This window comes from Aythya fuligula, chromosome 7 (genome assembly GCF_009819795.1).
Source record: "Aythya fuligula isolate bAytFul2 chromosome 7, bAytFul2.pri, whole genome shotgun sequence".
In the NCBI taxonomy this organism is placed as follows: domain Eukaryota; kingdom Metazoa; phylum Chordata; class Aves; order Anseriformes; family Anatidae; genus Aythya; species Aythya fuligula.
The window spans coordinates 12,196,872-12,224,052 of record NC_045565.1 but is presented as its reverse complement, the minus strand read 5'-3'; the positions used below and the strand labels follow the sequence as shown (position 1 = coordinate 12,224,052).

The following is a 27,181-nucleotide window of genomic DNA, read 5'->3' as shown; positions in this document are numbered from 1 at the left end:
TCTGCTCAAGATTCTTTATAGTACCCTCTGCAATCCATGAATGACAGGTTATTTTTCTGCTTATATTATTTTGCTGAAATAATGTGTTTGTTTTCTGGAGCAAAAATCACAGTTGTATGATTTAAGGTTGTTTTATTTTGTATAAACATTATGTGCCATTTTATTGCCAGTTATATATATATTGTATGCAGGGGTGGTTTTGTAATAACAGTGATATGTGGAGAGAACAGCCCTCAAGTTTTTTGTCTAAAAAAGACTGTTCTAAAGAGGTTTTGGTGAGTTCTGTTTTCTTGGCTTGATTTTTTGTTTCTGAGGAAGATGTGTTCCACATTTCATTCTCACTAAGGCAACTGTCACAAGGAAGCAGCAAAATTGACAATAAGTAAACATTCTGTAGTTAATGTTTGTAAGGTTTTGGATTGTGCCTTAAATATATGTATCTAAAAAGAGATTATAAAATTAAAGCTGTCTATCTTCTAATGTTGCAGACTATGCTTTTTGTTGTTCATGTTGATCTACATGGGAGTGAGGACTTGCTTTATGAATTTTAGTTTTTCCATAGACATTTTCTGTTTGTATCCACAGAATTATTCAGAAATTGTGTGCTGACAAAAGTTCAGGACTTGACTCACATGTTTGCTGAGCAATTTTCTGTTCAAGATATGTGTAATTTGTAGCTATTTCTTAGTATTTTTGTTGTGCATGTTGGAATCTCTTCTCTGACTCCTGGAACTCTGATTTTTTGTTCTCTGCTAGGATGAATGACATCTTCAGCTTGCCATTCTCAAAATAGAAATGTTAATAACAAAAAGTACAAGGGTGAAGAGGCATAGGGCTAGGTCAGTGAAAAGAGATTACTTATTAATCAAGAATGTGCAAACTCCTTCTCTTATTACACACACATGCCCACACACACCCCATTCTCTAAAGGTCACACAGGCCTTTTTTCCTAGAGGAAGTTCTGTTTTTGTTTGTCATGGAAAAATTCAGATCTTGTGAACGTAAGTTTGAAACAATACATAGAGTTTAAAAAAAAAAAACACATTTGTGGGGAGCAAAGATTATGTGATATGAACAGGTAAATAGGAGGGGGCTTTAAACATCCTTCTTTGAAGGAAATGAAATATATACTTTTTTTTTTTTTCTGAAGCTCTTCAGCTCCCCTACATTTTGTTGTATTTTTTAATTTTCATGTTGATTGTCTGTGTATTGAAGATAAAATATCCGCGATTTCCTTTCTATTTTTTCCTATTCCTCCTGAGATGAGGAGGGAGATGGATGTTGGAATTAATTTGAGATTGATTGTCACCACAGCAGGCGAGGTGGAGGAGTGTAAAGCCATCAAAATAAGTTGACTGTGCATTTTAAATACAAATTCTGTATAGGATGTGCAACCATAACTCTTATTTCAATCAATGGCAGTAATGTGACTATGTCCAAAGCCAGACTACTATACGTGCTCTTTCTTGTCAGACAATCTAACTGTGTCTTGAGAGGACATTGCAGCTAAAAGTGTTTCTTCATTGATTTGTACTGATAGCAAGGGCTTACTTTTTTTGCCAGGAATATCATTTTGAATTAAGGGAAGTTTGTTAGCTGTGGTTTAGTCCAGGATTCCATCTTATCTTGTTTTCTTACTGAAAATGCTGAATTTGAAATGCAGTTTTAAAATACAAAGCTTTTGAAATGATGTCTAAAAGCAAACACCTTTTTTATTAAAAAGCACAAAAACACAGAAGGATAACGACTGCTCAGAATTGTTCATCTCTGCTCAAATTCTGGAAACACAAGAAAGCTTTTTAAATGAACAAAAGTGCAACTGTTTATAACAACCATACTGTTATATTCAGCTGTCTTCTGTCTCTGATGTGTTCAGCTGGCATCTGTATAAAGAAGATCTGATGTAATTATTCTTGGTTATAAGATCAGGATCAATCTTTCCAGGCAAACATCATTGAAAATATGATGCCCTTTACTTTACAGTGAGGAATTCTTAGTTTGATTCATCAAACCACAGAAGGAAGGTGCTACAGCTCTGCAATTCTTGGACCAGTTGGCAGTTAATGCAACTTCCATCTGAGTGGTACTTACTGTAGATGTGCTGTAAATATGTTGAAGTTGATTTAGGAATTGCATTCTAAATCCACTGTAATGCTTTACTGGGATACTTTTTTAAATAAATGATACAAAGATACTTTTTTAAAATAAATGATCACTGCAGGGGCATAACTTAATTGTTACCTATTAACTGCCCCTAACAGAGTTCTGGAAAATTCAATGAATAACTAAGTCAGTGAGGACATAGAAATTCGATCTGTACAGTCATGGTGCCCAGATCTCTACAGCCAACTGCAAGAAGAACTAAAAACCAACATAAAATTCTACTACTGTCTTCTTTCTGCCCACCTTATATCACAGAAGTACTCTGTACTGTGTGTATGTGTATGTACATAAAAGTACAGCTATATCAAAAAACTGACAAAACTGACTTCAGGAGCATCACTGCAGAATGCTCAAGTCTCTCCTCAAGAGGTTTGTTCTCCACCAGCAGTGTGTCTCACTTTGTTAAATGATTTATTGATAGTCAGGCAAGGACTGAAGAGGACTGAGTGTTATAAGATGATGGGCAGGATAGATATCCAAGTTATTTGTTGTTGTTTAATTTATGCCCAAAATGTTTATCTAGGAGCATATTTTGCATTAGTGGCAACTAGATTTAAGATACTAAAACTATAATATTTCCTCTAACTTTTTTGTTTTTTGTTGCCTTTTTAGTTGTTTCATTTATGTCACACATGAAACTAAAGAATCACAGGATGATTAAACTCAAGTCTTGCGATTCCTTAGTCCATCCTGCTGTTCTAAGGGATCCTGAACTACATACCTGTTCCTTCCTACATGCTTCTTTAACATTTCCAGTGCTGGAGAAACTACAGCCATGTAATTCCAGAGGTTCATTGGTCTTGCAAGAAAATTTGTGTGTTGTGTTTTTCTGGAATTATTTTGTTGCATTGTTTTTAGTTTTATTCGCTTTTGTAGTGGTGAAAAAAATACAGCTTTCGTCTTTGCAGCAGTGTTATTCCGGTGGGCTACTTCAATCTTCTGTAGATTAAACATCCCCATTTTATCAACCTCTCTGTGTACCTCATGTATCTAGCTCCTTGGCTGGTTGGTTTATTAATTAATTTTCTTTTCCTCTCTTTAGTGGTGGCTGTAACAGTGTCCAAAACTGGGCCCAGTATTTCAGCCGAGGCCTTAGCTATGCTGAATTGAGTCAATAAATTTCTTCACATCTGGTGTGGAAAAAGGATGAGGTATTTGGCAATAGCATGTGCAACGGCTTTGTCGACTTAAGGTTATATCCCACTAGATACTTACCATCAAAAATGTCCATAAGTGGGGTTCCTGGAGCAATGGGAATATTTGATGCGGTCTCACTGATGATATTGAGGAGTGACTTGACTTCTGATTCTAGATGCTCCACTGTTTTCATTACCTTCTAATGAAAACGAGGGAGGCAAATGGAAAAGGGGGTAGTCAGAGGGTCAAGTGGAAAGAATCTTACCAAATGTGTTAGTGCAAGAGCAAATCTACTGTCCCGTTCCACTAATAGCTAATTTCATTTATGTTGTACGTTGCAGTTTTAGGTATTTCTTACGTTATACTGTCCTCTAGTGGCACAAAGTACTAGAATTTGGTTTTGCAAGACTTAAGTTGTAGCACCTCTGTCACCCATAATTTGACTTCTTAGAATGAGCTTTGTATGAATTCAGTTTTAATTCTTTCTTATTTCTCAGCCACCATCATATCCACAAAAAAAAAATCTTCGGGGAGGATGAGAGGAGCTGATGGGGTGGAAAGAAGGGGGTTAAGGCTAGAGCTGGAGGAAGTTAACATGGCCATTTGAGAACCAACAGAATGTGGATTGGCAGCTACCCAGCTGGGAATAGTTAGCACTGGACGCATATCTTGTGGATGTTTAAGACGCTGGGGAAAAACATGTAAACATTTCAGCTTTCCTATAATCCCAGTGACAGTTCATTTATTGTCCTGAGTGTCTGCAGAAATGAGCAGAAACTCCTTTGTCAAGCTTTGTCATCTGCAAAATTCACATCTTGTCTTGAATCTTGTCTTACAGAGTCAAGAAGGGTCAGTGGCTAGCAACGTGGTTCCTCTTTATTTTGTTTTGTCAAAAGGCTGAGGCAGAGGTCTAGTATAGTCCAGGAACCAACGCAATAGCTCTTACCTCTTCAATAATATCCAAGCGTTCATGGATTGTATCATGTTCGTGACACCAGCTTTCTCTTCCCAAAGTTCCAGGTAACACATCGACAGGTTCTGCATCAGCTGGAAAAACAGCCACAGTTAAATTAACCAGGACTTTTTAGTAACAGTACTTACCTTTCTGACTTGTGTAGTTGTATTTGACATGCTAAAGATTGTGTTGTTTTTTGTTTGTTTGTTTGTTTGTTTTTTAAAGAAAATGGGTTCTGTGCCAGGTAGAAATTGCCCGGTAAATACAGGTGTACCCAACTGCTGTTAATGTCTTGTGGTGATGCATACATTGTCAAAGTTGTTTGGAACAACCTGTTTTCATTTGACCTTTTATTTGTTTGTTGCCTTTGTTTCACACAACCTGTTTTTCTTTCCTGTATAGAGTAAGTTTATAGACTCAGCTCTGTCTCTACAAGTATAAACCCTAAGTGTTGGGAAGATCTCGCTTGCATATCAGTTCCTCTTAGACTTTCTTCAGAAACAACTGGCATGGTAAAACTTTGATGAGCAGCTGAGTTTGTCCACTTACGTCCAGAATGGGTCCAAGCTGGTGATTCCATTGTGGCAGAAGCTTGCCTGTAACAGTCTAATGTTACAATACAAGGGGAAACAAATGTGTGTACAGCTAGTGCCATTTGCTGACCAAGTCACTCATTTACAATACTGTATACAAAATCACACGTCTGTAACAGTTACCTGTGTTTATCTCTCAGTAGTCATGACTTCTTGCTCTTTGATCATCTAATTCTGCTGGCTGTATGCCATAAAAGGGCTTTAATGGAGCCAATTTCTCTTCTTAGCTTTTGTGCAACATTCAGTAACTTTTGGTTTTAATACATATGGAACAGTGACAGTATTTTAAAACCCACTAGAGCGATAGCATAATTTGCATGATGTTGTTAAGTTCTATTCTTACATGAGCCCCAAAGAGGCTGTAACAATGTGCAGGCAGCAGCAACTCATTCTGTTGTTACTTGCTTGTAATGGAGAAAAAACAGAGGAAACTGTGAGCTTGTGTTATAACAAACACTTAAAAACAGAAGAGGAGGAACTAGTACTGTCTCTGGTACTGTTGTGTGAGAGCCATGATTTGGATCTGACACAGGACTTCATCACAAGTCTGTGCCAAGAATTTTGGAGGTATGTATCACAAGATAGCAAACATGTTTGTAAGAACTGTAGCCATTGCAGTCTGATAGGATGAGAGGTGTACTGTGGGCTGGAGTCCTTGAGGACAGGGAGGAGGACAGGAGTAAAGTGTGACTTTATGTACTACGTGTGCTATTATTTAAAAATTTGTTTGGCACAGTTCTAGAAACAATTTTTGATTGTTTATTTGTAGCAAGATTTTTTGTTGTTTTTTTTTTGCATGCACCAGGAGGTGGTGCTGTTAGGACAAAAACACGAAGATGTAATCTGTTTGTTTAATACTTAGAAAAGACTTGAAATATGTCATGCAATTCAAAGATAGCTGCATTGCAGCTGCCTTTTTTTTTTTTTTTTTTCCCCTTTTTTGTGTTTTGGGAGTGTTGTTACTTTATAACTTAGTAGTCAAGTGAACCATCCTGTTTCTAGAAAATTTCACTTACTTGCATTTTTTTGTTGTTTTTGTTTTGTTTTGTTTTTCCATCACAGTTGGAATGATATGGGAATGCTGAAATTTTAGGTCAGAGTTGTATGTTACAAAGCAATGGCCAGTCTTTCTATACAAACCCTGGCTGTTCTGGTAATAGGACAATAACAAGCTCTGTTTTACTGTCAGAGATTAATACAATTTCTGCCTTTCCAATATTCCCAGCCTTAGCTTTCAGCATCAAGCCTGATAGCCTTATGCTGAACTGCTGCCCATCGTGTCATAGGGAGGACCTTGAATCACAAGGTTGAGTGGGAAGTTTGGGTAAGGGCCAGCACTGGTTGTATTCATTTGTTTAAGGAGTTTGTGGCTGGCCGTAAGTTACATGCCAGGCTTGTTTAGTTTTTCCCTAGAAATGGAAAATACATGAGAGTCACTGTTGGCTAGCGCGAGTCAGTGTTGACCACTCTTTTTCTCTGACCATGCATCTTATATCATACTGGTCCTTGAAAGAAAAGCCAGAGCTCTGCCTTTGGAGAAGCAAAAGTCACTGTTTGTCCTGCCCAACTCTGAGCCAGAGGCTTTCTGACCTTTCCAAACTGGCACAGTGAGCATGCCTGTTGGCACTGTGCAGGGACTCCTTTTACCTTTTTCCTGACGCAGGACCTGAAATCTTATAAGCAACTTTTTGAAGCAGAGACAATATGATGATCTTACCCAAAATGTCACTTTATTCCTTGCCTTAGCTTAGCCCTTTTGTGTGAAAGAGTTTTCTGTACTACACAAACTGCAACATCATGTTGTGAGGCCTGACTTCTACTCGAAGCAGTGTACGTAGGAGGAGAGGTTCAGTACGGTGTATGACTGATATATTCAAAGCAGGACGTGCTGGGATAGGTATATAAAGCCAGTTTAAGGCTGTTGCATCTCACAGTGGGGTTCACAAAACACTGTACAGTTTTGTGTATGCATGTACACCGAGAGAACTCAGGAAAGAAGCTGCCGTGAAATGCAGGTCTTGGTGTAGTGCTTGGTACTTCACTGAGGTTCATTCCTCTCCTCTGGTGCAGAAAGAGACGGCTTTCTGGCAGTGAGGGTGCATTGCTGCTTTATAAACTACAGTGGGCTTGGTGAAGGAGGAAGAAATGTCTCATCCTGGTTTGATAGGGCGTCTTAGCAGAACCCCAGAACTGATGCTGTGACTGAGAAAAACCTGACAGATGGTCTAGGCCTCAGTGTCTCAGGAAACATCTGAAAGCAGTTGTGAATGAGTGATAAGAGTTAGGAGGACATCTGTTTTGAAACCAAAGAAACCAAAATGTTTCTAGTTCCCAGATTGCATGACGTGGAGCTCTCTGGGGGCAGACCCAGAAGAAAACCTGTCAGTGAGGGCCTGCATCTCCCTGTCTGGTCAGTGACTTTCACACAGGAGCAGAGGCGCCCCGGTGCCTGTGGTTGCCCCCTCACTGCTGCACCAGAACAGGGTGCTTTGGGAGGGAGGGGGTGATTGCTGCCACTGGCTGGGCAGCCACTGCTTTGGTCAGTGTAGTTTCTAGTTTTATTCTGTTTTCAGAGCTTTGGCCTGAGGCTTTGGCTGCTAGAAACCTGATTATTACCTTGTTAACCCACAGCCTTTATCTGTGGGATGGGTGGTTCACAGGACACATCCGGTCCCTTGAAAATATGGCATGCAACTGGGTCACTATGGTCAGGCAGTTCATCCTAAGCAACAATTTTCATGCGCTCAAAGAGAATCACATGCTGCTTATGAGTGTTGCCCTTCTCTGTATTGCAACTGGTGAAAGAAAATGACACGGTCTGACTTCGGTGCTGACCACCTCTGGCAGCATCTTTACCAATATAATAATAGCAGCCATCTTGTAAAAGAAGCAAAGAATGGAAGGCTGCAGGCCATCTAAACAAAACAGTAATGGCCTGTTAGGGTACCTCCTTCTCCTTACCGTCTTGCTGCTGAAGAAACATTTTACAAACATTAGTTAGACTTCTTCCTTGCCGACGGGTCAAAGCACGTGCGCAACCCAACAACACTGTTATGGTCAATTTTAAAGCTAACAACTTTTAAAGCTAAACTTTTCATTGTATGCTGTATAAAATACGTATTTAAGATGTGTGGTTATTTCAATTTCTGGAAGCCTAAGCAAGTACACATGCTTATAGAACAAACATGGCATTTCGGGCTATTTTCTCAGAGACATATTTCCATGTCCTGAATATATCTTTTGAAACTTAATGGATTACTTTGGACAGATATTTGTTGTAATATTTCAGTATTTAAGAGAGAATGTTACCTTTCAGTTAAGTCCTCATCTGGAAATTTCCACTTGATGCTTCCTGCAAGTGATATGCTTCATTCAATTCTTAAAGTCCACACTACTTAATACATAGGTGGCTATTTTACAGCCAGAGTAAGGGCTCACTCATCCAAGATAGCAAAATGACCCCTACTTTATACGACAATTACATTTTTGTTATTTATGCTACCCATCATCTACAAATTTTGACATGCTTTGTGCCTTGTGCCTTTTCTCCTCTGATTAAGTCCTCCATGCTAGGTTAATGGTGCCCATAGAAGCTGGGTAGTTCTCCTGCCCTGCGCTGTCATACAGTCAGAAACCAGCAGATGAAGCAGAGAAATTGAGAATCTCTGAGTTAGATTTAAGGGTATCAGGAGATACAAGTGCTTTTGTGTCTAGAAGTTTAAGCAGGATCTCCTTACACAAGAAGTCTCCTATTGGGTGGAAGCAGGTGAAGCAGCTGTGTCATTTCCTCTTGTGTGTGTGAACTTCTACATATAATAGTTACCTACCAGGATCTGAATTCTAGATATACACATACACCTGCTCTTCCACTAAATATGAAAGTGCATATACAAAGGCTGAATAGGTTTATTATTTGTTTTATAGATCTGTCTAGGTATACAGATATGTGTCTCTTTGTCCTTGTATTGTGCAAATATATAGAAATACACACATATTGTTGAGGTTAGTGTCAAGATTCAGAGGGTGATGTTAACTTTCCCTTTACTAATAAAAGTTGTTACAGGATAGCTTTTGTGCTCCCCTCTATCTAGTCCCAGGCCATTACCGCTACATATAAGAAAACTCTTGTCCCCATACCTGCATCACAAAGACACCTGATAAGAAAATAAATAAATAGATAAAACATTACATGGTTGAAAGCTACACCAAGACAATTCAGGCTAAGAAGTACATTTTTAAAAGCCAATGAATCTGTTTAGCAATTGAAGTGCCTTCTGCATTACTTGTACTAAGTATCCTACCTAATGATGCATTAGAGGTCAAACCAAAGTTGCAGGCTTGCTGTAGAAATTACTGGGTTGGGTTCTTTGGGCTGTTATGGAGAAGGTCAAGCTAAGTGATCGTAATGTTCCCTTTTGGTCTTAAATTCTATAAAATCCATTTTGCATCATGCTATGACCAGTGTGGTTTTGAAAGTTAACTGAGAGTTCATGTTGTGCTCAGTAGGGAGAGAGATGTAAAACAAAGTGGACCACAAGCCAAATGAAAGACAAATGAGTCTGAAACAGGAACCAGATGGCAAATAAAGAAACCTGAAATCACATGATAGATGAAAGCAAACAAAAGAGAATATTGTTAACTGTTGAAGAAAACATACTATGGTCTGTGTTCTTGTTTTTACTACCTTAGGTTTAGCAGTATTTTTTCATTTCTGTAGCATATATCATGAAGTGGTGAGATAGTTTTTTAAGGAGAAAATGAAGGTGATAGTAATGGATTTATGTTCCAATAGTAAAAAATTCATCAACTTGAGTATATTTGGTGTATCACATTACCATTTGGTGAAGAATACAATGGACCTCTGAAGGGATCTGCTGATCCTTGCTTAAATTATTCCTTATCTAAATATAGCGTTGGACTCAACTTTAAAGTGCGTATATAAATTTAAAATGTTAGTTCAAGAAATCACACAGTTTACAAAAATGGTGAATATAACTTGTAGCTGAGTACAGAAAAAGTTCAGTTGCAAATATCTATCAGTACTTGGTGCTTTCAGACCCAAGTCCATTTTAACACAAGACTGTTAGTCATATTTAATTTGGGGGACTAATTCCAATTATGTCAACCCTTAATTAGATATGGAAGTAGTGGATTAACTTGCTGTGCCACTTAGTAGTTTCATTACTGCCAATGTGCCCAAATTCATTTTAAGTTGTATTATATATAATATAATCTGTAATAAATTTTATTGTTAGGGTGCCAAAGATTAATTGATCTGGATAGAATGTGTTGTATTGGAAATGCTGGTTGTCTTCAAGCTCTTACATGCTTGGGAGCTTATCTGTAATTGGACATAGAAGATCTTAAAGGCTGTGATAGTAAAACACTGCCTAATGCTTAGCTGTGATTTAGACACTTTTGAGCTCCTTCCTAGAGATTAAGCTACATGCTTAAAAATAAAGGGTGTCTTGTTTTTAGTGATTGCAATAAAGACTGAAAAAAAAAAAAAGTAAAAAATAATTTCTTAGCTTCTTTTATTTGGTCATACGCTGCTATGCTACACTCTGGAGGCAACTGCTGGATTTTGTTTCTTTGCTTATATATATATACACAAAAATGTGTGTTTGTATGTGTATATGTACACACACCTTTATTAGGCTGTAGCTTTTATGGCAGAACCACACTGAAAATTCCATGCAGTGCAAACATGGGGAATATCTATAATAGGAGATGGAAGGTAGGCATGGAATATTGGACAGGCAATTGAAAATAGAAAGCTCTTCTGGAATGGATTATTTTTTTTTTTTTTAATCTTTTCAACAGTGTACGAAGTTTCAATCCCTCATTAGGGATTAAGCTGTAATCTATACATTCACTGTATACCTGTGTACTTAAACCTCTTTCTGAGTACCAAGTCTTCGGAAGAATCCAAAAATGGTATGAAATCCAAGGGATTCTTCTGATATCAAATATTCATGAGCCTCTTATAATAATGGAACATTCTGAAATAAGTCTCTTCCATGAAAATAATTATTTTTAATATTGAATTTGGAAACTGAATAGCCATATCAAAAGTCAGATTCCAAACTTGCAGGTTTATACTTTGTTTATCAAGATATAGAACATGCCACTATGAATGTTATTTCAGATCCTAGATCAGTTATGGTTAAATTTAATTCTTTTTTCCCTGAAAGAAAAGTACCAAAAAGGAAATACCATGCATAGTGGTATATATTGCATTGGTGAAGATGGTCAGGATATTAGCCTACCACTTTTCTAACCTGTCTGCCCATCAACTTACATGTGAAGTGTCATGTTGTGACTTCTTCTGGTCCTGACGTGCCTCACTTACGTGTGTGAAATACTCAAAATGAGAGGTGGGAATTGGCAGAAATCATAGCTGGTTAGGAGATGGCTGCCATGTATTTCTGTATGAAACTATTTCCTTTGGATGAAGTTCTTGCTATCATGATTCTCATTTCACACGGGATCTTCAGCTCTCACTTGCACAGCAGTGGAGATTGAGAGTATACAAAGCCAGGGATAACCGTGTTCTATCAGTGCATGCTCTTTGTTTCAGGAACAGCAAAATCAGCTATGCCTGTTTGCCAGAAGCAAAAGTACTACTTGAAAAACTACTTCTCTTCTGTGTTACTGTACTAGTGATTGTAAGAAACACTTAAGTTTTGTGTATTTTTATTTAAAGGAAGGAAGATAACAATAAAAAGTTCCCATGCTGTTTTGGAATATGTTTCCAACATGCTGATCTTTTGAACAAGCAGCCAGGGAATATCTTCTTGTGCTTGCTGCTGCAATGGAAAATGACTACAGGAAATCAGAGTGAAAAGAGAAGTGAGCCTATGTAATTTGCAGGTAGGTTACTCTTAATTCATTCTGTAGCATAGGAGAGGCTACCCCAATGTTTTGGGTCGCAAACAAACGTCTGCCTTTATTATGCATTATTTATGTATGTATATATGTCTGTTTTGGAAATTAAGATGAAGTGTTAGATGTGAATAGCTAGCAGCCACATAGGATATACCTGTGTATGGAGAAGAGTATGAGCTGTTTTAGGAAGAAGAGGAGCTGTGTTGAAGCATATGTTAAGAATGTAAGTTATGTAAAATGAGTGAGCTTAAGTCCCGTTTGAGAATGGAGTAGGTGAGATATGTGAATATTTGATGCTACCATAAATATCAAGATGACTAATTGGTATCTGGGGATAAAGAGTTCTTCAAATATACGAGGATGTGGCTTTTGGTGTGTGTGTAGTAATAGGAGCTATGATCATGGGGAGCGAGGTGTGAGGTGAGCCTGCAACTTATTAGTCAGCTCTGTGGCTGTGTAGTTTGCATATGACTAAGTTATGGCAGCAGAAAGAAATATGATAGTACAATGAAAGACAATCCTTGTAGTTTTGTCCAAATATGTAAAATAAAAATAAAAATAAAAAAATAAATCCTAGGAATATGACCAAGGCTGTGTTCTCCTGTGGCAAACAGTTCACGTGTACTGCAACAGCTCAAGAAGTAGAATAGTGATAGATACACAAGCATACCAGATCCCAGCATTCGTGGCCAAGACCAGCAACTGACTCACCCAGAGCAGATCAGCTGGATTTATAAATACAGATGGTGCAGATGATCAGCAGGAGTCCTGTATTTCCAGACCCCTGGCTTCCTTGGAGTTTGATAATAACCTTTGATTTACACATGGAGTCCAGATAACTCAATAAATACCTTTTTAACTAAATATAACAAAACTTAGGGTTTTGCAGATAAGTAAAATCTGTATAAGGGCTCACTTCCACACTGAACCCCTATATTCAGGTGCCTCGTGTTCTCAAGAAACACATCTACATCTGGGCACACTTTGTGACAAACATTTTCTTCTTCCTTGTTGCAGCCCAGAGATGGGTGTTTACAAAGACTTATCTTTGAATTGGAGATGGTAATGGCTGTAGTTTTCCATAAGTACGGAAAATACAAGTGATGTGGGGTATAGATTAAACTATCAGTGGTTTATTAATAAATATATATATACACACATAAGTCTGATTTCAGATGGTACCTGTCATAAGTTTTACTGTGGATTTAGTTACAAAATACAGTAGTTTAATCTCTTAGAGCCAAAATACTCGCTATGAGAAAGCAAGCAGTCAATTCTGGGGAAAAAAATAGGCTGTTCTGAAGGTGTATATTCTTTTTTTCTCTGAAGTTTCTAGTCATTAGTCAACCTCGGATTGCTGTATATCTCCTTTACAACAGCCATTTTCACTCCAGAAAATGCCAGATGTTCTCAAAAGTCATACTATGTTAGCTTAATGAAGAAAAAACATTATATTTAGTTTACTTACAGTTAAAACCAAATGGATTTCTGCTGTTTAAAAACAAATCACACCACAGTGTGGAGTATTGAGCAGCAGTGCCTCCCCTGAAGCTCTCCTGTTGCTCTCCCCAATAGCATGCTCAGTACTCAGTTTGCTCATCTAAATGGAGCACGTCATGGGGCTCAGCCTGTTTACCTGATTGTCAAATAATTGTTTACCCAAGGACTCCAGGTCACCTCTCCACCATGCATAAACACATGGGAAAAGACTGTGCTGTTGGAGTGTTGCACCCTCACAACAATTTGCCCAGAGCTTGTTGTAAGAATGCAAGCATGTTTAAATGGGGCAGGCATCAAATGGTCCAGTACCTCTGGCTATGTTAAATGCTATGTTTGAGCAGCAGCAGCACCCCATAAACTAACCTACCAACAACAGCAAGGAATGAAAAGTTGCAGCCATTAACTCAGTGTGTGTGATTAATCCAAAAGGGCACCCATGCTAGCCCCTCATCTTGAGTTGTTTGAAGTCTGAGCTCTGTGAATATGAAATTGTTTCTACTAATGGCTGAATTAAAACATAAACTGTACTTTAGCCATCCTCAAAGCATTTTTAAGAGGAACTGTTGCCAAACAGAACAGGAAAAAACAATGGATGAATCATGGGGGTGGTGGGGAGCAGTCAGGGGAAGTATCTGTAATGAAATCAAAAGTCAGATTCGCCATCTCAAAGGTAGCAAAGGGAGAACAGGGATGCTGGCTGTCAGCCAGTCAGGATAGTCACCTGGCTGTGACAGACACAAGTTCAAATCCTTCCTCAGTGTGACTTGAAGAAAAGTGACTTGAAGAAAATGGTCCAGGGCCAGCATGGACCATAGATTCCCACCTCCCAAGAAAATATCCCCTTTCTGCCTCTCTTTGGTAACAGCTGTTCTGAGATGGGGTTCTCTTTTCTTTTTCTTTTTTCTTTTTTTTTTTTTTTTCCAATCTTCTCCATCTTACACAAAATACTCTGCTGGGACAGTGAAAATGATTCCTTAACTGAGTAGTTACCACCTGGCATAACACTGGGTAGTCGTCTCCGCTGCAGTTGATATTCAAATACTATTTTATTTGGCTAAGTTTTACCTAAGCTTGCTAATGATTTCAGCTTAGACCAAATGACATTCTTTGGGAATAAACAAAACCAGTTTTCTAGCAGTTTTCATGGGGTGAAAACAAGTCGGAGTGCCCTTGCTGGGACTGATAGTTCAGTTCATCACTGTTAAATGTTATAAAACCAGCTGCGTGGGAAGGAAACGGGGCAAGGAAGGGTGACTGGGGCTTTGGGAAAAAGGGACTAACAGTTTTTTGGGAAATGTTTTGACTGTAATGGAAACTCACTACCCTGCCATGAAATACAAACATTGTATGTTGTCAAGAAGTCTGAGCAGAGGGAAAATGATGAGGGGCCTCAGCTAGCAGAAAACACATAATACAAACAGGCTGCATAGCCAGGTTTGTGGTAACACAGGGACTATAAACCTTGTACTAGCTAAACAGAATAGCTTTCAGTCACACCATCAGCTGCAATGTGGTTACAGGTTAGCCTAGTGCCAGACCTGCTGTTAATGAAAGTAAAATTTAGATGCCAGTTTATCAGAAGTTGTCTGTTTATACTTATTCCTAAGGTATTTGAAGGAGGTGATGTTTGTCTCAGAAATCTCAGGAATAAGTAATACAGAGCAGTAGAGAAAAAAATACAGTACTGTTAACAGCAGCTCTATAAAGAAGGGTTTGTAGAAAGGAAAATGTTTCTCTATTCACCTTGAACTTTGATCTCATTTCTGAGTGGATTAGTGTGCATGCTATTAAGGCTCCAAAGCAGTAATTGTGGAGTTGCAGGGCACTGGATGCAGCACATGAATGTGGCTGTAATTTTCTCAAAATACAGTGATAGTCTCCCATGAGTAGTGAAAAATTTCTAACAGTGCAGTATGCCTTCAGGATGGACTTGAGTAGCGCAACACTGGAGGTTTTTTTTCTGTTAAAAAACAATATTCCCACAGAATTCTGACACATACCTGTGTCACCTTCATATAAAACCCATAGTGGTGGCAATTCCGTATCTCCCCCACCCACCCCATGCAAAGGCTTTCACCATGCCACGGTTTCTGCTTGAGAAGCTTGGAATCACTCACCTAAAAGATCCCGCTCCTGCAGCACTGCAATAAACGCCAGCGCCCAGATGAAAAGCATGGTTTCAAAGCCTCCACACTCTGTCGTAGTCCTGGTGGAGAGCACGGCAGGCTCCCTCCCCGGCTCTACATAGACTCCTCTGTCCGTCCTGCCGTTCGTGCTGATGTTTAGCCAGAGCTAGGAGGAAATACATTCAGGCTGAGCCAAGATTCTTAGGCTGTGCTTTTTCTCTTCCCTCCTTCTAAAAAACACCCTTCCAGCTCCACAAAAAGTCCACTTACCCAGGCAAGCTGGCAGTGGTCCAAGCTGCCCGAAGTTTTTACCTTTATTTATTTATGCAGCCTACAACTGGAATGTACTGAAGAGCTTTGAATCCTGTAAATGCAGCAAATGGGGCTAGAGAAGAAGTGAGAGAAGAGGAAGGGGTTTTGGGTGTTTCTTTCCCTAGGGCAGGGAAAGCAGGAATACTGGAAAACACGGTATCTTTAGGGTTGTGAAAACACAGTGTTTTTTTTCATTATGTGTTCCTTTTTAAGACTGCAGAAAAACCTCTTTTGGGCAGGTAAAAGTCCTGCTGGCTGGAGTGTGGCAGCACTGTGGGAGGCAGTAACTGTTTGTGGTGCCTTGTATTCAGAAAGCATCATAGGAGCTCCTGATGAGCCCTCTGAGCTCTTCTCAGTTGGGAAGGTGTTTGAAATAGGTTAGACTTGGTAACATTATGTGCAAAAATAGCATTATGTGCAAAAAATATAATGTGATTGATTTTGAGCAGGGTCTTAATTAAATGTTAACTGTCTTGAGAGTTGACTGCTAAGTGTTAACATATGACATGAGAGGCGGTGTGTGGAGCTAGACATTTGATCCGAAGTCCACCACAAGTTCCTGGTACAGCCTTGGTCTTGTCTCCCAGTTTGCAGATCGTTAGTTTATACTTCTGAAGGAAAATTAACAATCCTTTAACCCATCTTAAAACAAACAACAACAAACATGACTAATAATTATTTTGTTTGTCAATTTTTTTGTGGTGTTTGAGTAAAAAACCACATCTCTATGAAAATTCTTATATTTTAGCAAGGAATAGTTATCACAGACCAAGTTAGGAATGAATTGCAAAGCTTGTGTACAACAAAGGGCTGAACATGCTGACGTGGTAGGCTGTGAATTCTGAAGTGAGGGGTTATCATGCTTTGCCTGTGAGAATGTCTGTTCTGAAGCTGCTGGAGAAGTGGAAGTAATCAAACAGACTGAGGAAATGCAAATGCTGTCCTGGTGATTTCTTTACAACTGTGGTGCTCACCAGCAGGAGTGAGAGCCCTGTGTAACACTTCAGAGACAGGAGATTTGGGGACAGAAGAAGAACATTTTAAAATAGTTGATTTCTGTTTTCTGAATGTTTTTGTCCATTAACTTTGCTTTTACACTAAATATATTTCTCAAGCAGAATTGTCTGTTGCAAAGGAAGCCAGTTCATGGATGCTTTTCTGCATGTTTTCTGCTCTGCTTTACACTATATAATAAAAAAGCAACAAACATACATTGAATTGGTTTTCCCCTCAGCACACTAGCAAATCTTGGAACTGTCCTTCCAGACCACTGCTGCTGAGGTCACTCGCCTCCCGTTATAGCATGTGTCCTCAAGGTTCCTCGTGAACTGGGCTCAGGCTCCTGGAACAGTTCAGGTCTTCCAAGGAACCTTATTTGCCTCTTATTTGTCAAATAGTGTTATGTTCAACTGTACTGAAGTGCTGGTTTGATATCCATGGAGAATTAAATAAAATAGTGAGGATTTTCTCTAATATCATACTCCAGGGATTATTTCTATAGTGAGAGAGTTCTTTCTACTGCAGGGAAATGCAGCCAGAAGGAATGCTTATGCCAAGTAAGATTTTGTATTTCAGTAGGACTACCTGTCCAAAGAATTTTGATGGTCTTGGGTAATTGCCCAAGATGATTTTTGTTAATTCATAAGCACTCAGAATGAAGCCACAGAGGAAGAGCACTTAACTAGTAACATGAGATACAAAAAAAATATATATATATCAGGGGGTGTGACAGAAATCATTAAATTGCAAAGTAGATTTTTCAGTTTAAGAGAGAAGATTTGGGAACAGCAGATAGAATATGATATATACGAACCTATTTGTCTTCTGGAAAGTTAGTCAGTAACTGATTACCATCGGAGAAAGCATTCTTCAGCACATTCATCTTGGAAATGTCCATATATGAGAATATAATGAGATCATATGAATATAGGTTTGCACAAAATCCAGCTGTTGAGATGTTCCCAAGATACCAGCAGCCAAAGAAAGCATACCAGTGAACATGGATGGGAATTTTTGCCAGCAGGCAGTCTGGCGAAAGGGAGAGCAAACACAAGGATTAACTCTATTTTGGGAGTGTGTGTGGTTTTTCTTTTTTCTTTTTCTTTTTTTTTTTTTACAGCTTGGCAAAAGCAATAACTAAGTGCACAGAGGATATACCACTGACTGCACAGGAAAGAGGGACAGAATAAAGAAAGGGCATATGTCAGTGGAGGATGTATGTGCCACAAAAAAAGAAGATCTTATTGTTCATGGGCATGAAATCCTGCAGCATGGACTGGCAGAGGAATATAGCTGCATGTAAAATTTGCCAAAATTGGAGTACACTGTACTGCAGCTCCTCAGGACTTTAAGTGAAACAGAGAGAAAATTAAGCAGAGATTACTTCTAGGAACAAAAATACAGTAGAAACCCCATCCTTGTAGAGAAGGAAAAAGTTCCTTACACTGGGAGAAGAGAATGAAAGAGAATTTTCTCTGTCCTGGATTTAATTCTGAGGGATGAAGAAATCAGCACAAGGTTACTGTGTACGTGCTCCTGCAAGATTCATGTCCACTAGGGTCTGTGGAGATTCCCTGGGCTTTCATCACACATTTACTAGCTGCTAGCTGCTCACAACCAGAAGTTCTTGCTACTTGGAGGCTGTTGAATACCTTAAGTAAAATGGGGCTTAGTTCACAATTCTAGAAAAGGTGAATTATTTCTACCTTCTTAATTTACTCAGTTCCTGGCTGCTGAGTTGAAGCAATAATTGAATACACATGGAAGTAGAATTTGTTGCTGGGAGAGGATGATTTCCAAATACAGGTTTGCAGCTTGCTGACTGCTTTCAGGGGAAGCAGAAGCTTGCTTTACAACAAGTGCATCTTTTTGGTGAACAAATCAAAGGTACCTTATTGTGTTGAAATTAGATCATCCAGCCCAGATAGTGCTATTTGAAGTTTTCAATAGTAGTGACTCTTAGCACCACATCCCCAGCAGTCTCCACTGAGCCTCCATACCCCTGTTGTTCATGGGGGCAGCCTTGGTTGATGCTGCAGGTCTTGTGGGTTGCAGCCTTCAAGGTGTGAATATCTTCAGGTCCTGTTCCAGTGCAATCCCCTCTTCCATCTGCTATGTATCAACTTGAATTAGTGGTTATTACATTGATTTGTAAGGAACATAGTAAGTGCAAAATTTTCCTGTTGTTGTCCTAAAGGCACAATCTTTGATTCTGTTAAAAGAATCACATGGTTGATGCTACAAGGTGCTGTCAAGATCAGCTTTGTCTCTGACTGTACCGGCCTTGGAGAAGTTCAACAAACATATGTGCCATGGAACAGACAACTCTGATCCAGCCTTCTTCAAAACAATACATTTTGTACTATGCCTAAAGCCAACAGTGAGTCAGCTACTGGAATCAATTCTCTTGTGTCATCTTGGTGGCAACACACTAAGCTGGATTCTGCTCGCCAGCATTAGGTAAGCATCTGATGGCTTCAGGCTGTTTCGCATCTGTGGCTTCAGCTTCCTGAGCAATCATCTGCACGAAAACTGAATCACAAAACTGAAGGAAAAGGTGGGTCACATAGAACATTAGAGATGTTTTACAGATTGTTTTGTATTTTTAACCAGTGGTTAGATACTTTCATTTGACAGATTTCATACATTTTATGAAGCCTGGCCATTTCTCAGAAATCTCTATGAAACCCTAACAAAGCTAGTTTAGCAATATTCTAAAGCTAAATTAGTGAATCAGGAATGGACTCTTGACTCCTGAGCTTGTATTGCACACAAGAGACTCTGATAATACATACTGTATTTTTTATTACAGAAGGCTGCATCCCTTTGCTGTTGCAACTTTGCATCCACCCATCTGAGTCACTCAAAAAACATGAACTAGATCTGTGTGTCTATTTCAGATAGTACTCTAGAAAATAATACTCATGGGGGAAATACTTGATTATTTTCAAGTCAGAATTACTCAGTTAGTGTCTTTAGCAGGTCAATATTGCACACCACACCAATTAAAAGAAATAATGACTTGAAACTGGACCGACATTTTCATTCTGTGAAGGAGTAATTAATATCTGAGAAGCTATTCATCTGTTGAGGAGCACCTTGCTGAGCACAAATCATGACAAATAGTCATGACTGTTTGCAAAGTAGAGGTCTGTGTTACTTAACATCTGCGTACCTTACTCCATTAGGTAATTCATCAGCTGTGTATATGAAACCTTTGAATACAGGTAATATTTACCATGTGAGATACTTGTGAGGTGGAGTTATTTAATGAAACAAAGAAACAGTGGGGAATAAATTCCTATTTGGATTACTAGTCAGCCTTTTTCCCTTAATTACCACAGGGTCATGGATAGATGCAAAGGAAAAAATGGCTTGCCAGAGATAAAAACCAAGCTAATCTCCTCACTATTCTTTTCCTGAATACTTGCAGTACACGTATTATTTTACAGCTGATGGAGTAAAACATCTCAGGTTAAGATTCCTTTTAAAATAAGTGTGTTGTAGGAAATAGAATACTGTAGCAGGGTGTTAGTAGTTTTTTGTTATTACATATCCCTTACATCTCAGCTGCAAGTTTTCTTCCAAGCATGTTTCCGCTGCATGCTTTAGGTGGAGACTGAATAAGAATGTTGGATGACTGTTGATTTGTTGTGCTTTTGTTTGTTTGTTTGTTTTTTTAATCTTACTGTCTGTGTAGTTTATCATGTAGGGGATTCTGCTCAGCAAGATTCCTAAACAGTACAGTTAGCTATTACTGTATGGTACTAGTTTTTTACCTCTTTAATTCCAGCTGCAAAACTGCATTAAAATACAAATACTTACATGATGGTACTACTATTCAGTAGGAGTGTCTGTGGTAGTTGTCATGGGGAAAATTTGTCACTGTGAATGGGAAGGGCCCATGAAACAATTTTTGTTAAAAGTTCAGCCAAGGCATGAAAAACCTTGTGAGACTATGAACACATTAATAGATTAGCATGCACCACAAGCTCTAGAGTCAGAACATTAACTCAGATTGTTAGAAAACAGCTGTGAGCTCTGGATTCTTTTCCTCCACCCTTTCTTTTGAATTTTTTTCTAATGAGATCCTTAAAGGGTGATCGGTTCCATATGGTCTCGGGGAGAGGTTGATAGTGGTTACACCTGTTACTAGTTTGCTGTATCTGCATGGATATTCTAGTTAGTGCTAAGGACAAAACAAATAAGAACGAGAATTATAACCTGAAACTAAGTTCTCACCGGAATTTAGGTTAGTGCAGATGTGGTTTCTAATGCCAGATTTCAGGACACCCTGTGTTGCTTTAAAAGATCAGTTGGATCTGGGTATATTAAAATATGTGTAACAGTAATCTGTCCAGATGTAGTAAAATGTATGATTTTGCTTAAAGTTATCTGCCTGAGTTAAACAAACTGTTCTTCAACTCAGACCCACCACTGGAACTTATTGTAAGACTAACAAAAATATTATTTCCCAATTCAGATATTCATCTATGCCATTTTGTATTTTTCTTTAAGTGCTTTCTGTTTTTCCTTCTTAGATACTACTTCTCGACATCTACAATAATGACTATTTTAGTCATCTTTTAAACAATGCTGAGAAAAGAGGAAATAGAAGATCAGATGATAACATACATGGAAGGAGAATGAAGGGCTAATTGTATGTATTCAGGGAACTAGAAGCATCACAAGTGAGAATTGAGGAGCCACGTGAATCATCAGGACTCTAAATAATTCCAAGGTAATCTGTTCTCTTTAAGCTGTATCATTAGCAAACTGAATTACAAGAAGCTGATAGGACAAGATCCTGTGGTTTGAATTTAGAAGAAATTATACCAGTCTAGGGTGCAGAAAGTGTCCTGTTGATGTGGGTGAATAGGTGTTATACCAAGACCAGGAGATAACCACAGGGAGGGTCTCGATGGAGGTAGCGGAAAGAGGCTAGGCAAGCAGAGATACTGGTGAGGCTGTCAGGTGAGGCCAGGCAGAAGGGCAGGGGAAGGTGTGCGGTGAGGAGGCTGGCTGATGCAGGTGAACCTCACCTGACAGCCAGGGAGCTGGTGAGGTGCGGCGTCCTGTGTTAGCAGAACCCTGCTGCCTCACGGGTGAACAGAGAGGTTATCTATTTCTGTCTGCCCAGCTGCCCAGTTCTCCGAGGAGGCACTCTGCTCTGCTCCATCTCTCCACCCCCATCTTGTACTCAGGCATTTGATTTGTTTTGATCTCCCTCCAATTGTGCTCAACAAAGATGAGATCTGGGCTGGGTGATCTGATTTCAGGCACAGTATGAGCTGCAACCTAGAGCTTAGTGTTTTAATTAGACACAGCAGGAGGAGAAGGAAGAGGATTTAGATCAATGAGTGTCTAAGCTAAGGTAACAGACTCCAAACTGTTACGTACTTGACCTTGAGATTACTTATGCTAAGTAGCAAGCAAAGGAGTTCAGCCTGTCTCAGAAACATCACTCCAGTGAAGCATTTATTACTTCCAGCAGAAACAATTGCATGTTCTTCACTGCAGTTAGATGTCTAAGCAGACACATGTCAAAAACCTTTGCAGACTTTTTGAGCCTTTGGAAGCATCATATGGTAGTTGTCTACAGACTGTGGCAAACTAGAATCAGTTTGAGTAATTCTGTAAAACAAAGCTTCACTTTGTTTCAGGTCATGTCCACTTGTCATTGAAATGCTTGGTTATTTTTGTTACTGAACATAAAACTAATGACTACTACAGTAAAACTTTGAAATTATATGGTGCTGCTGCCATGTTGTACTGCCTTCTGAAATAGTGGAATATGTTCCACTACTTATCATGCCTGTGCTCTGTACAGACAAGCTGGTATCTTCCTTCAGGTGTTCACTCTATTGGCTTTCAGCTGGTGCATTTCTCCTCTAATGTGAACACAAGTGTGCGACCAAGTCTTCTTGGGTGTAAAGCCCAGGATCAGTGATAATGTAACTGTGATTATGTTACCCAAAGACATCTAGATAGTCTTCACTAGTTAATATCATTTTGTAAAGTGGCTTTGAATAAATTATTGAATACTTACGTGCATTTTCAGTACTAATTTGCTGTCTCTGCATGTATTAAAAAAGTATTGAAATATTTGATATTGTGATAAGACAGATATCACAGAGCTAAATATTCCAGATGGCAATGCAAAATGCTTTGCTGGTTCTTACCAGTCATTTAGTCCTGATGGAAAAGTGTGTGCTGTTGGTTTTGTTTGCTTGTTTGTGGTGTTTTGTTTGTTTGTTTGTTTTAATACCAAAGCACAAGCTTTGTGCTGGAGTTCCCAGTTTTTGCTCAGCCATTGTAATGTATCGGTTCAGCATCTTACATTCCTAAGTGGTCTAATTCTAAATAATATTTTGGGACATAAATTTTGAACTTCAAATAAAAGGTTTTGCTCTTAGTCTTGACAAATATCTCATCCTTTCTTCAAAATATTTACTTGATAAGCAGACAGTCTGTACCACATCCTAACTTTACACAAAGCACAGCCTGACTGCCCGTTAGCCTTGTGCCAGCAAACATGTTCCTTGAGCTGATGCCTGTCTCTCTCTCAGCCACTACAAAATATATATTGAGGAAGATAGATCTATTACCACTGATTTCAGTCTGCCTGATCAGTCTTTTCTCAGTTGCCTAAAGATAACAAAGAGTAACATGAAATTTCAATACCATAGGTCAGTTGCTGTCTGACAAATATAAACTCTGAGGGATGAAAATCTGGCCTGCTTTATTACTATTGATTTATGCAGAGACTGAGATAGAAGTGAAACTAGCATGGTAAAGAAAAAAAAAGTGAAGGTTTTGGTTTCTGTGCCTTTTGATTATTATTATTGGCAGTTCTTTTTGTATTGTCTATATTTATCTGCACTGCATCTTGCAGTGTTTTACCACCACATTGCTGTTGCACCAATGCATTGCATAACCTTAAATTATCATTTTAGTTTTCTGTGTTGCTACTCTGAACAACTTTTTTTTTTTTTTTGGCCTAACTGTAGACTGTCTCCACCCACTTTCCCTCTGTAACTGATCAAATTCTGCAAAGAATTCTCCACTTTGGATAGACTATCATTTCCCACCCATGCTGTTCTCACTGAGGTTAGAAATGTTATTTATTTTATTTAGTGTGGGGAAAAAAACTTGGCTAACCCTTCAAAACGATCTTTAAATTCCTGTAATTCAATGAAGTCTTTATTTACAATGGTAATAGCTATTTCTCCTTGCGCTCTCCAAACTGAGTTCTCTCTGGTTTAAAGAGAATGAAGCACTGTTTTCCATTTTCGAGGTCTCCAAATAGTCTGTACCTCAAATCAAATCTTCTACCATCAATGCAAAAGGCACAGAAAAGTCAATGGCAATCTATCCTAGGACAGGTGCTTTGTAGTTCACATGTTAATTCTTTGGTTAGTCTTATGGGCCATACTTGTCAATCTGAGCAGTTAGTGGATCAACACTTAGGTAAATTGTTCATTTCCCATGTGTTTTGGTCTGCTGGTAGTGATAATCTTGATCCTATTCAAGATGAACAAATATATTGGAAATAACCTATTTTATTCTGTTAGCTAAGAGTGAGGTTATATGTGAAAGGTTTACAGGGTATATTAAAAAGTTATATATTGTAGAAGACTTCTGTTAATTAGGGGCAAAACCAGAGAGAAACAAGGACATCCTGGAAATTTCACGTGCAACAGACAGCAACCACTTGCAGGTGATTGACTGGGGGCACTCAGTCTGAAAAATCCATCATCAGAAAAATAGATTAGGGAAATCACGAGCAGGATGTAACACCTTTCTAACCAACTAGCTTAAATTTCTGAAGTGGTCTACATGATCTATGTGCTTTTTGGTGTGGGTGAAGAAACCAACGCTGCAGGCAATGGGTTGGATTCCCTCCCCACACCTAACTAGATGCTCTTGGTGGCGGTGGGAAGAAGGCTGTGTGGAACCCTGCTGCCCTGATTTTCTCTGTCTGTATCCACCCTCGCAGTTATAAAGCTCCCCTAACAATCATGGGGCTCTCCTTGGAGAAGAAAAATAAGTCTGAAAAGGCAATGAAATCAGGAAGGAGCTATGAACTCCATTGTAAAACACTTGTAATTTCTGTTAAACTATGGATTACATTGGTTCAAGTATATTAAAGCTGGCATCAAAGAGCGTAAAAGATGTACTTGAGTTTATCTCTTGCTAAATATGCCCTTAGTTGCATGCTTATGAGCTTTCAAGAAATGTTGTCTTTCCATTGATATTTGTAACAGTCTTGATAACAGGAGCATGAAGTTAGTAAACCCTCCATTCTGGCCAGCCTTCTTCTCTTCTGCCCTTACCATAAAATTAGACAGATTTTTTTGCTAGACAAACATTAAAGAGGAAAAAAAGGTACTTTAATCTGTTTATATATACAAGGCTAAATTTTGACCCTCCAGTTTGCAGAGAGCTGTGAATTAGAATCTTAAAAAAGTCAGTAGAAATGAGACACAAGATTTAGTTATTTCTGTTACAACATGTTAACACATCAGGTTTGGCTTTTGTTTGTTTTCTCTATGCAATCCTTAATTAATATTTGTCTTTCACCATTTGCTGGTGCTTTAGGTGTTTTTAAGATAAATTCCTGTGTAAGAAGACCTAAAAAAATACTAAGATGTAGAAAACTTAAGTGCTTCTCCCTATGGAAACTTCATGAGAATTTATTTGTACAGAAGGACTTGAAGAAGCAAGGAAATGCTTCACTTCTGTTGTGCATGGTGTTGGGTGATGCAATGGAAAAAAAAAATCTTCTAAGCTCTGGTGCTATTACTCTCACCCAGAAAGTAGTCTTGTTACAGCTGTGGGTAATTTGTGTGATCAAATATTGTGATCCTTTAAGGAAGACCAAGGGAACTTAAAGCTTCAGGGATTTATTTATTTATTTATTTATTTTTAATAAATCTTAGGATCTGCCATCACAATTAAAAGTTTAATTAAAGAAAGTTTTCTTTGCTATAAATGAATGAAATAGTTCATTTTTATGTAACTTCAGTTTCTCATAAGCAGGAAAAAAAATGACAAGTTTAAACAGTAAATCTTATTTAGATGGCCTTTACTGTCAATTCAAAGGCATACCAAACCAGCACAAGTGTTGATGTGAGACTGTGCCCCTGGAAAATGTCATTTACAGGGGGGTATTGCCTTCAGCTGGAGCAGCAGCAGATACGGCAACTTCTGCTAATAATTGCATTAGTAAAGACAAATTAAATAAATAGGGATTTCCTGGAGGAGGATATGGGGAAGAAGGAAGAGACCAGATTAACTTTCTTGATATAAAGGCTTCTGAGTTATTGAGAGGGTTTAAATGACAAAGAGAGGTGTTGTAATGAGAGAAAGCACACAACCTCGGGAAACAGTGCCCAGTGTTAAAGGTGACAAGACCCAGTTGCTCTAGAAAGAGAAAGCGAGACTGTTGTGTACAGCCATCACCTCCATGGTCAAAGACAGGGAAGGTAAATACGTAAAGTGGCAGACAAAGCTTAAGAAGCTTGTAAGGACAATGAAGTTTGACAGGCAAGAATGAAAGGAAGATGCATCTAATAATAGTGTGTGTTTAACTGTTTATCTCTCATTAAGGAAATAAGCAGCTCAGAAAATGGTCATAGTTAACTTAGAGCAATTACAGTGATGCAGTACCTTCCAGGACACTGCACAGTCAGCACTTCCAGCACATGCTTAGCTCAGGATTTTGAAAGGATGTTTGACGTGGGTCTAAATCTACAGCAGAAATTTCCACATATCCTCTTCTCCTAATGAGCTGATTGTTTTACAGTATTTTAGAAGGACATGATTCAGTGCTTCGTGTGCTTCTGTCCTGAAAAAGGTTGGTGCATATTTTTTTTCAACTGCTTGGCCAAACAGACCCAAAAATACTTTTATCATTGTTGCTTAGTCTACAAATACCAATTGCGGATCAGGGCCTCATTTTCTGTGGAGCTGTATTCACGTAAAGTTTTGAGCAGTAGTCAGTGTAATAGGTTTGTTTGTCATTTTTGTCTCTGTCTCTCTAAATGTGACAAATTGCTCTTTCTGATGTGATTCCTGCATCTGCTAAAAAGGGTAAAATAAGCTTTCAAGTAGGTTGTGAGGTAGGTTTGGTTCATACACATTTTGTGTTCATCATTCTTCAGCAAAAAATACTTGAACAGTGCTTGGAACAGCAGCTCTCTTGTGTTTTCCATTCCCTGGAGAAGCTCTGACCACCAGTATATAAAGTTGCACTTCGGTTTTGTTTCTTGTGCAAGTTGTTTTGTGTTCCTCGCTGCTTGATGGGCTCAGTCTACCTGTGCAAAATGAGGAAGGGAAGCTTGCTTCATTCCTTAATGGTACCTAACGTGTTTGTGGTACGTGGCTGAGGACTTGGAAATGCGGATATGGACTTAGCTTAACCAGAAGGTGAGGAAGGTGATATGTGTCGACCTCCAAGTGTATTACTGGAAATGAGGGGAAAAAGGCAGAAGGAAAGGTGGTGC

The 27,181-nt window shown here is 38.7% G+C and overlaps 1 protein-coding gene across 5 annotated transcripts; it reads right to left on the bottom strand.

The window, feature by feature from the left end:
* Positions 1-1,694: 1,694 nt before the first annotated feature.
* Positions 1,695-15,831, bottom strand: PLAC9 (placenta associated 9). Of its 5 annotated transcripts, none has more exons than XM_032190714.1 (5): positions 15,633-15,830; positions 15,354-15,528; positions 4,247-4,347; positions 3,379-3,499; positions 1,695-1,898 (listed from the first exon to the last, which is right to left on the bottom strand). In XM_032190714.1, the coding sequence occupies exons 2-5, from the start codon at positions 15,409-15,411 to the stop codon at positions 1,873-1,875; spliced, it is 306 nt and encodes a 101-aa protein (XP_032046605.1). In that variant the 5' UTR covers positions 15,412-15,528; positions 15,633-15,830; the 3' UTR covers positions 1,695-1,872. The 5 variants fall into 5 exon arrangements, with proteins under 5 accessions (XP_032046605.1, XP_032046607.1, XP_032046606.1 ...); XM_032190716.1 differs by having other exon boundaries at positions 1,695-1,883; positions 15,633-15,826; XM_032190715.1 differs by lacking the exon at positions 1,695-1,898 and adding an exon at positions 1,907-2,101.
* Positions 15,832-27,181: the final 11,350 nt, after the last annotated feature.

What these genes read in the sequence shown, in the direction of transcription:
- PLAC9 (XM_032190711.1), bottom strand. Translation starts at nt 15,411, where the DNA reads ATGCTTTTCATCTGGGCGCTGGCGTTTATTGCAGTGCTGCAGGAGCGG. An exon ending in GCTTGGATATTATTGAAGAG is followed by an intron (nt 3,500 to 4,246) that starts GTAAGAGCTATT and finishes CGTTTTCATTAG; the next exon opens with AAGGTAATGAAAACAGTGGA. An exon ending in ACTTATGGACATTTTTGATG is followed by an intron (nt 3,294 to 3,378) that starts GTAAGTATCTAG and finishes TTTCCACACCAG; the next exon opens with ATGTGAAGAAATTTATTGAC.